The 10,779-nt window shown below is 35.5% G+C and overlaps 1 protein-coding gene across 1 annotated transcript; it reads right to left on the reverse strand.

Annotated features, from left to right (window-relative positions):
- Positions 1 to 255: 255 nt before the first annotated feature.
- On the reverse strand, positions 256 to 9,809 carry LOC131164512 (SNF2 domain-containing protein CLASSY 3-like). Its single transcript, XM_058121774.1, has 4 exons — positions 9,631 to 9,809; positions 7,926 to 9,471; positions 4,901 to 5,059; positions 256 to 2,579 (listed from the first exon to the last, which is right to left on the reverse strand). Exons 2-4 carry the CDS (start codon positions 9,450 to 9,452, stop codon positions 651 to 653), a joined length of 3,615 nt encoding a protein of 1,204 aa, XP_057977757.1. The 5' UTR covers positions 9,453 to 9,471; positions 9,631 to 9,809; the 3' UTR covers positions 256 to 650.
- Between the last annotated feature and the right edge of the window lie 970 nt (positions 9,810 to 10,779).

Raw genomic sequence — 10,779 nt, forward strand, 5'->3', positions numbered from 1 at the left:
GGCCACCATGCAATTTGCGTTATGAAACAGTATAATATATTTGAATATTTTCCTGATGTTTTAGGCTTGGACTTTTTTTCCCTGGGAAGAAATCGCTATATTACCAATTCACCAACCAGCCGACGCCCAGTCCAACCGGTCCAACCAACCCCATAAGCTCACAGTTCTGTCACTGGTCCAAGTTTTAAAACTATGAAATTACCTCCCTTATTATCTTCTCCAAAGCAGCAGAAACATTAAGTACAAACGTAAAAGTTCAAGATGGAAAATAATGTTCTTTTCTCAATTGGAAGATTGACCTATTTAATGACCATAATCAGAAGAAATTTTGGGGACTTATCTAACAGTTCACAGTGGGAGAACATTTAAGGAGGTACAGAATAAACAAAATTCAATGAGATGTGTTACTGGGATCAACACTTATCTAGACAGGAGTGATAACTGCTTAATAGATGAGGAACATACCATTATGAATCAGTTCAGGGCAGTCATCTGCATAACCCTGTCAAAATTATCAGGAACTTTCTGATGCCATCACACCTTTTGAACCAAAGACAACATGGCTTCTAGTTCATAGGTCACATGCTGAGAAAATGTTTGGCTGCCTTGCTATCAAAATTTTCATTATCAAAATTTTTATTCACAGTGAACTAGAGATCATCCAAGCCAAAAGTATCTATTAAATTAGACTCTTTTGGCTGGTATATTATCTTCTCAAACATATATTTGAGCCTATCATGGTGAACCATCTCTTCCAAGATTTTATCCTCTGAAACTGTGGATGAGATTTTCTGCGTACCACTGTCCCTGTCAGTAGAGGAAAACACCAACTCAGATAAACGGCCCTTTTCAGCCTGACGACAGTATTTTTCTCCTTCTATTGTCCCAGACGTAATGAGATGGTAAATATGAACAACTTTTTTCTGCCCAAGCCTGTATGCACGGCTTATGGCTTGTCTTTCCACTGATGGATTCCAAACAACATCAAGCAAAACAACGCGTGAAGCCCCAACAAGACTTATCCCCTCTGAACAAGCTCTTATTGATGCAAGTAATACTCTTACTTCACTCGTTGGTTCATTGAAAAATCCGATTGAGGATTGACGCTGCTTGACATCAAGCTGTCCATCCATATATAGTACCTCCTTCCCTTCAGTCCAACTATAATGAGATTTAAGCTGATCCCTAATAAAGGTCAATGGATCAATATATTGACTGAAGACAAGAACCTTCTCATTCATTGCCTCACTGAGCCGAAGGAGCTCCATGAGGAATTTTGTTTTAACTCCTGCATCAGGATTTAATCTAAGGCTTTCTAACTTATCCCTATCAACAAAAGATTCTTCTTTTTCAGACAAACAACACAGTGGCAAAAGTGATGGGTGGACAGAGGTCAATGAAACAAAATATCCCAATTCAAAAATGTTCCTTATTCCTTGAATGCCTTCAAGAAGGCTTTTCTGAAATTCAGCTGGCTGTAAAACAACTACTGAATCCCTTAAGCCAGGAAGACTTTCTTGGAGTATAGTTCCTTTGTGAACATGCACAAATGGGTCAATTATAGCTCTAAGTTCCATTAGTTTATCACCATCAATCTTACCAATGGAATTGGTCAGAGAAGCCCATTTGCCTCTAGCAAAATTACTTTTCCTTCCTCGCTTATTTCGAAAATCTCCACGCTGTTCAGATGAGAACCTATCTGCAAATTTCGGTCTCACCAAACAGAGTGTATTATAAAGCTCACCAAAATTATTCTGGAAAGGAGTTCCTGAGAGGATGATGCGCTTCTCTGTTTCAATCTTTGACAATGCCTTCCAGATAAGACTTTGGTTATTGCGAGGCGTGTGCCCTTCATCGAGAACTAAAAGACCAGGAAGCTCAAGGAGGATTTTCCTAACTTGTGCAACTTCAGCCTCCAGAACATCATTTTTCTTATTTTTATCAACTCGTCCTCCAACAAGTTTCTCAAAGAGTCTATAACTGACGCCCAGGATGCTTTTTTGCTTTTTCCAGGAGTACAATTTTACCATACGTATTGAATTCTTACTTCTATCCAGGTGTCTCAGTTTCCCAAGTATGTTAACTGCAGCCAGATTTTCCTTGCCCGAAAAATCAGGCTTATTCAGATTGTGAAATGGGATGTCTACTTTCCATTTTTTAAACTCTTCTTCCCAGGTCAAGAGCATGCTGCAAGGAGCAATAATGACTGGTCTACATGTTGGAAATAGTTCCATATATGTTTGAATAAATACTATTGTCAAGCGGGTTTTCCCTGTCCCAGGAGCATGTGATATAATGCATCCACTCCCGCCATCAAAACAAGTATGATCTTTAAACCCGTCAAGATAAATCCCTCCAGCCACATTTTTCCAGATAAATTCAAACCCTTCACGTTGATGAGGGTACATAGTATTTCTAACACCAGGAATGATGTCCCACACGGTGCCTTTGGCATGAACAGAAGAATCACATCTGAACCTGTTATCATGGCCAGAATCATGGAACTGAAGCTCATCCAAAATTGACTGGGCCTCTTTGCCAAAGTACTTCTTCTCTGATTTCCCCCAAGGATATGTATCCTGTAACATACAGTACAAAGTTTAAATAGACTAGAAGTTCCAGAGTTTAACTATAACATTACCAGAAAAAAACACAGCTTGTAAGCAACATAGAAAGGCATTAAATAAGAAAATTATTAATTGGAATTTTATCTAAAATCACAAAAATAAACAATTCAACATGCTAAACTCATAAGGGCTTATCTAAAAATCAGGGGTTTTTGGTCACTCTGATCAGAGCTAAGTACAGAAAATATATATACAATCAACATTACTGATAGATAATATTCTTAATTCTTTTGATGTACAAAAGATTATCACATTGTCAAGTCAATTACTGCCAATTCAAGCAGGACCAAAAAAATTCTTTATTACACATTCATATATACTGTAAATACAAGCCTAGAAACTGAAAAAGTGTCGATGTTACAAATTTAAATTTTTATAATATTAATTAATAAGGAAATTTCTATTAAAAAAATGACACATTTAATGCAACAGGGGAAAAAAAAAACACTAAAGAGAGACAATATATGGATAATGCAAATGCATTGGTTCAGCGCACGTAAAAATTTTCAATTGTAACAGATAAAAACAATAATAAATTTTTTCAAAATTATTTTTTTCAAATAAATAAAAATTTAAATTCTAGCTACCCTCTTATGACCAGCCTTTTTTCATACAAATGCTTAAAGCCATTTCTCGTAATGCATTTCATTTTAAACACATGCTGTGAGTTTACATTGTTCTAAAACAAATATGTTAATTGAAATTGAAAACATAATAAATCTCAAATCTTTTTAACTAGAAAAAGAGGAAATAATGCAGAAAAGGGGGAATAAGGCATTCACCTATGAGGGAGGGGGGGGGGAACCAAAATAATATCACCACTGCAACATTTAACAAATACAATAGCTGGACAACTAAAAATTTGAATTTCTAATTATCAAGCAAAGATAGTTTCCTAAAAGTTTCTACTAACCAGTTATAATGCATCTAAAACAAAAGAGTTTCTGCTAGCCAGTAATAAAGCATCTAAAAAGAGAACAATAAGGTCATTCACTTGCAGAAACAAGTTTGTGTTCAATTTTGGAGAGTTGCCCATATTTTCTGGAAAATTTCAGAGGAAAATTGGGATCGTCTTCAAGTTGGAAATTCTTCCAAATAGAAAACCATGTTTTCTAGTTTTCCACTTGCATCATAAATTGAAAAAAAAAAAAAAAAAAACTTTAGAAAGTTTTTCCATGTTTTCTTTTTATTGCAAGTGGACCATTTTTTTGGCCACTGGGGTAGTCAGAATAACAAGAATGGTTTCATTTAAGCAAGTGGACACATTCTTTTTTTTTTTCCGCATGGAAAATCCAAACTAGAAATGAAGATTAAATTAGAGATGGAAAACAGAAACCATTTTCTCTAACCAAACAGACCCTTGCTTTCTCAAGTTCTAGTTTTCCAAAGAAATACAAGTAGCACCTTGTATTCCAATTTTCTGAATTGATACTATTTTTATCGTAAAACAAGTATATTAATAGAAAAGGAATGTAAAAACGGGAGAATAAGGAATCCTACAAAAAAAAAAAAAAAACAGAAAAATTAAAGAAGAAAAACAACACAATTAATGCTAAACAGAAAACCAATCACGCTGAACATAATCAAAACGCAGTCCCTTAAAACAACCAGCAGCAACAGGCCATAAAGAAGCCAACTACTGAATCTTATCCCAAACTAAAACCCAAGAAGGCTTCTTCCTCTTAAAAAAGCGACTGTTCCTCTCCATCCAAATAACCCACAACACAAAAAACAAACCACAATTCCAAAGAGCAGCCTTGTCTTAAAAGATGTATTAAAAAGTTTTTTAAGTTGCAAAGACAGGATCTTATACTGTCTTAAAGTTGGAAAGATTGAATCATTTGAGGTCAGAACATTGCACTTCTATGAAAGTTCTGCTACCTTATGATAATTGACATATACTCTTATATCTTTTGGTTGATTGATGACCATCATGCAGTTCAAATATCGATAAAATTGCCATGTTAAGTAAAAATGCAATTTCAACACTTAACTATTTAACTAAACTTACTTTGTAACCCAAACCAGCAAGGTTAATTGGCCATTTCAACCAAGTTCAAAAGAGAGGAACACAAATGCATGGCTTACTTGATTTGTTACCACGTACACTTAAAATGCAACCACATATTCACATGTCTTATGCTTGGGACAAACATCTTGCTTAAACAATTGCACAAAAGTTCTCTTACATTTATTGTACAATGTATAGAGCAATAGAACAAAGCAAACATTGTAAACATAAAAAAAAAAAAAACCAAGGTAGCTTGACTTACAAAGGTGGGTATTATGTGTTGGATCTCAAGTGTCACAAAAGAGCAAAATTTGCATTTTATTCCAATCTCATCATCAAGAACAAATTGATGTTTGCCTTGACGGCAATGTGTAGCAGAATCAGTTTTAATATCTGGAGTAAAATCATATTCAGTGTCGACCTGCAATCCAATATCATCATTTTTAAAATGCACTATACTGCTTGACCCATTAAAAATGAATAAAATAAAAACAAATAATAACAGCGATAAAATGAAAATAAGTGCATTTGGTGGCTTATAAGGAGTACTGTGGTAGTGATAAAGAATGCATACATGCACAAACATAAGTAAATTTATTAGTAGCATAGGTCAGAATTTAAATAAAGCTTATGGAGGAAGCTGGTGAGGTAACATCAGTATCCACAGGTTAAGGCAAGTCATTTAAGGTATGGATTATGGAAAGGGCAGGTCATTTAAGTCAAGGGCATATGTGTACATCTGTTTGCATAGGACTATAGAGTAGATAAACAATGCCAGTAACAGAATTATAATGTGACGATTCCCCGTTTTTCCCTAGTAAAAATAATGTTATGCGAAAAAAATATTAAACTAAAACTTTGAATCATTAGATTAGCATTCCTGAATGAAAATGTACCACATTTTGGAACATTCATACCAATACATGTTTCAATGGGGCGTTAGCATTTTCTGGCAATAAAGATCTGACCACTAATTATATCCTTTTTAATACTTATACGATCAGCTGATTGAATTCAGAGTGCCAGCCATACGACTCATTGAATCAATTATATTTAATAAATAAGAGATCATTGGATTAAATCTTTCTTACCATATCTAGCATATAAAATAAACTTTATACCAAACTTCAGTCCATTGACAGGCATGTGAGAGAGAGATGAGGAGCCATGGAAATTTTTTTTTACTAGGTAACCTAAAAAAAATGTGCTATTTCACTTGCAACACTTTGTAGACTATTGATACAGACAAATATAATGACACAACATTTTCATGACACATTAGGCACGCATTTTGTGGAAAGACAAGGGGAACAGGCTCAGAGATAACCAGTGTCTGCCCTTATCAACACATATGTCGCATCAATAAGTACTTGACAAGCTCAAAAAGATGTGTACAAAAATATTCAATTAAAAAAAGAAAGAAACAGTTGACTTCTAGATGTATAAAAGAGAATTATGCCATAAAAATAAATTTATTGCATGTAGATATATGTTCAATGTCCACCATATTTGCTCTATGTCACAACCCAATAGAATAAGAGGCACAACCAATCATTATCTTTCAAACACTTGAAAGCAGAAAACTAAACAATCATATGATTAAACTTTTCTGACCAAATAAATTCTGAGACACATGATTTGGATCATGTAAAGCAATCCCATTTCCAGCATATTTCAGACTTCTAGCAGGATGTTTAAGATGTTTTCCAAGCTCTAAGCAACCAACTTGACGAAACCCTACACTATTTCAGCAAATACATAGCATGTCATTATGCACCAACTCAAACATCCATTTATCGTTGAGTGACCAAAGTGTATAGTGAGAGCAATCAATTGTGCGGGTGGCAAGTATTAAATGCCATGGAATGTTATGTAGCAATTGTCTGTGAAAAAGCATGCATTCAAATGTGTATGAATTAAATAACATTTTTTGTATATACCATTCATGACTCATAGAAGACTTTTCTTGGTGTCGTGTCTCTCCCATTCAAGTAGCAGTTTGGAGGCAAGTTAGTATTCTTAACTAAGAAAACTTAATGCGGTGCCACAATCTAGCATCTGCTGCCCAATCGAACTCCCAAACAAATGAATTCCCAAGTCTCAATTAACTAAACAGTAGAAGGGGAATCCATACAGGCTAACAAATTATTAAATTAAAAGAATTTTAGGATTTGCTAAATATGCAGTAAAGATGCTAGTTAAGAAACCATTTGGGAGATACTCTTTCATTTAATCCAGTGATATGCCTTGAATGTGACGATTTCGACTGCATTGAATGATGAATATGTCCTGAAATAGTAATGTTAATGGTGCCCTTGGTGCACTCACTAGCAGGACCCTAAATTAAAAGACATTGGTGAATGCACTGCTTGCCATCATGCACCAACTTATTACAAGTGACAGGCAAAACAAATCACGTGCTGTCATGTACTGACTTCTACATACATTTTTAAGCAAATGCTAGATGCAATGATGCAAAGATACCAATTTTGAAATACCAAAAAACACACGCTGCCCCTTCATACATGTGCATAAAAATATGCACAAAAACATAACCTATTAAATATTGTACAAACTTAATAGCACAGAAAAATTATAACAATAAATTCACAGTTGGCATTGTGCATAGGACTAATCTCTCATTTTGAAGCAAACCACATCCTCCATCTGCAAATAAGTTGGTATCTTGACCAAAACAAAATGGAAAGAAATACACCAATCTGCCACTGAAAATCCAAAAAATATATTTATATTAATAATTACTAATCCATCAATCTATATTGATAATTATAATCCACCAATCTAATGAAAAAGGAATCTCCTCTCAAACATAAACAGAGTTACAAAGATTTTTTTATTTTTTTATGGAAAAAATACAGGGTTACTAAGGTTGCCATGCAGAACTACAGCAGCCATTTTATAAAGAAAACAATTAAAAATCAAATCAAATTAATCTATTCAGAAGTCATACCAGATGAAACTTTTTATTGATAGTTCATAGCACTTCAAAGCCACTAAACTTAACCCCCTTGCCCAACTGTACAGACTTAATGAAGCTGGTGTCCATGAGGTGGCAGATTTTTCACAAGTAAATTTCTAGACATTGTCATGTATGGTAAAATGCATGAACTATGATTACGAACATCAGAAAAATAAAAGATTGCTTGAGTTTTAGATCATTGATCACGAATTTTGGTTTCCAAAGGATTTTGAAGCAAATAAAATCCAAACGAAAAAATAAAAGCCAATATTATTTTTGTGTCTGCTGGTTAAAAATGCCAACCTACCATAGAGAAATCCAATGAACCAATCTCAGAAGATCTGAGGACAAATTCAAACTCAGTCCAAAGCTGATCAAATTCTTTATCATGCTCTGATTTATCCAGTGAATTTGACTCCTGAATGCTAAATGCGAACTTCAATGGAAGTGTTGTATCTAGATCCGGGGAGTTTGGGTTCCTTTCTTCATTGGAAGCCTCACCTCTAGAAGAAGTCACATCTCTTGCAGGATCCAAGTCCTCCAGAAGCACTTCTCCCTTCTCCCAAATAGAATCTACAAGAATCTTAAGAACATCATAACCTTTAGGCGCACGGACACGCTTCCTTTTTGCCGGTTTCCCCAAGTCCCCTTCACCTCTTCTGCCTACTGTTTGCACAAATTCACCCCCATTGCCATGGTTACCTCTGGTTTCCCGATGGATGCGATGTGTTTTTTCCACAAGAACATCTTCATTCGCATCATCACCATTCATGTCATCACCGTTTGAATCATCATCATTCTCATTCCCAGATGAAGAATGGTGCTCCTCCTCATCAACACAAAGCGGTCGACTAAAAGTTCCATGTTTCATTTTCTTATTTTTGATGCTTGAATTGAAATGTGAGCGGGTACGCCTTGCAACGCAAACACTGCTAGGATTGCTCTTAATAGAGCCATTGTTCCCACTGTCACCAGCAACCTCAGCTTCGTCTTCTTCCTCCTCATCTTCTTCTTGCGAACTAGAGGAACTCGACTCTTCATTAGCAGAGCCGAATGATTTCTCCATCTCCACTGCATAGTCCCGGTCCTCAGAATCATCACTGTCTTCCTCGCTAGACGGTTTCTGTTCCGACTCATCATCTGAATCAATAGACACGACACTAGTGCCATTCTTACTCTCGTTGGAAACTCGCAACCCAGAATCGGGCGGACCCGACTCATCCAACTCCGTCTCCGACCCGGCATTGTCACTCATTCTCTTAGCAGGGGAAACAACCTCATCAACATGAATGGGCAGAACATGAGTCTCATCCTTCTTGCGAGGCCCCACCTTTGACCCCATCCCCGACCCTGTCTTCAAACTCGAACAATTCGAATGCATCGAATCGAAACAACATCCTTCGGCGATCACCTCCACTTCATCATCATCATCATCATTGTCATCAACCTCAATGGCCTCCACACTCTCAAAATTGTGAACGCCCATTCTCGAAATCGAAGCATTCTTCAATCCCGAACTCTTCGAGCCAGCAGAATCCACAGAACCAACACCTTCTCTTTCATACTCGCCTTCATCGATCTCCACAACCTCCTCTTCCTCGCTACCATCATCACAGGCAGCCACGGACGACTCAACCAACTTCGCGCTCTCCGCACTCGATCCCCCGAGTCCACTCCCACCAGAGGAACCCCCATTGCCGCCTTCTTCTTCCTCCTCCTCCTCCTCCTCCTCCTCCTCTAGCTTCTTCTTCTTCCTCCTCCTCTCGTACAGTTCTTTGAAAATTAGGGCTTCTCTTAGCCTCGTTCTCTTTGCAATCGGCAAGCTATAATCCATCCCAAGACCCAGCCTTCCTCTACAAGACCCACAGAAGTTCGAATCAAAAAACCCAATAAGCAAAACACGAAGAGAGAAACAAGAGAGAGAGAGAGAGAGAGAGAGAGAGAGAGAGAGAGAGAGAAGTGGACGAAACTGAGAAAAGAAAAGAAGGAAAACAGAGAGAGAATGCGATTACCGGAGGAACCACCGAGTGTTCCGGCGAGAATCGGGAGAGCGTGGGAAAGAGGGAGTCGTGGAACTGTGGAACCGCCAAGGGTATGCATGCAAGAGATTTGGTGGCCTTGTTTATGAGTCTTTATGATCATAGTTAATGCTAATAACTTCTTCTTTTTAAGATCTTCAATTCCCCAAAATGGATGGGATTTTGATTATAAATGTTTATTTATGAAGATTTTAAATGCAGGTAGAGATAGGTGTAATTAATGTATGAACTGTTATTATTTTTAGATAAAAAATTATTTATAATGACCTTTAATTAATATTTTAAATATCAATTATTTTTACTGTCAAATATAGGCAATGCATCAATTAGGTCATTTGAGTTTTATAATTTAAGTTATAAAAGTGATTTAACCTTTTGTAATAATCCTAAAAATCATAATAAAAATAAAAATAAAATAATAATATTATATTTTATATATATATATATGGATGTGACCGGATATGTATGAATTGAGATTGAATTGAATTTCAATCTCAAATTGACCAGGCAATTCCTTTGTTTTTTTTCCACTTCACACGTGCACGGCGTCTCTCTCTCTCTCTCTCTCTCTCTCTCTCTCTCTCCACCATTAAAAAAATTTCAACAATTTCGAAAATATCCCCCTCCAAATCCCTAATTTCATTTTTTATAAACAATTTCAAAGAAGAATTTAAATGAAAAGTAGATGAAATAATTAGTGGTAGAATAACTTTTATAAACACATCAATGTAAGTGGGTTGGATTATATTAGTTTTTTTATTTAAATATACCTGTTTTAAATTAACATATGTGAATTGGATTATCTTTGTTTTAATTTAAATATATCTATTTTAAATTAACGTACGAGGATTGGATTATATTTGTTTCAATTTAAATATATCTGATTTAAATTAAAATATGAGAATTGATTTATATTCGTTCTAATTCAAATATGCCTGATACATTGTCAAGCCAGTCTGAAGTGTTACTTTCTATAAATGATTTACAACGGAAGTAAGTAAATCTCAAATATTATTATATCAAAGCACTAATTAACTTGATTACAAATGTATCTCAAATATTAAAATTAACATTTTTAAAAATTACAAAACATAAAAAATCATGTATAATTTAACATTTATT

Source organism: Malania oleifera, chromosome 9, assembly GCF_029873635.1.
Source record: "Malania oleifera isolate guangnan ecotype guangnan chromosome 9, ASM2987363v1, whole genome shotgun sequence".
Classification (NCBI taxonomy): domain Eukaryota; kingdom Viridiplantae; phylum Streptophyta; class Magnoliopsida; order Santalales; family Ximeniaceae; genus Malania; species Malania oleifera.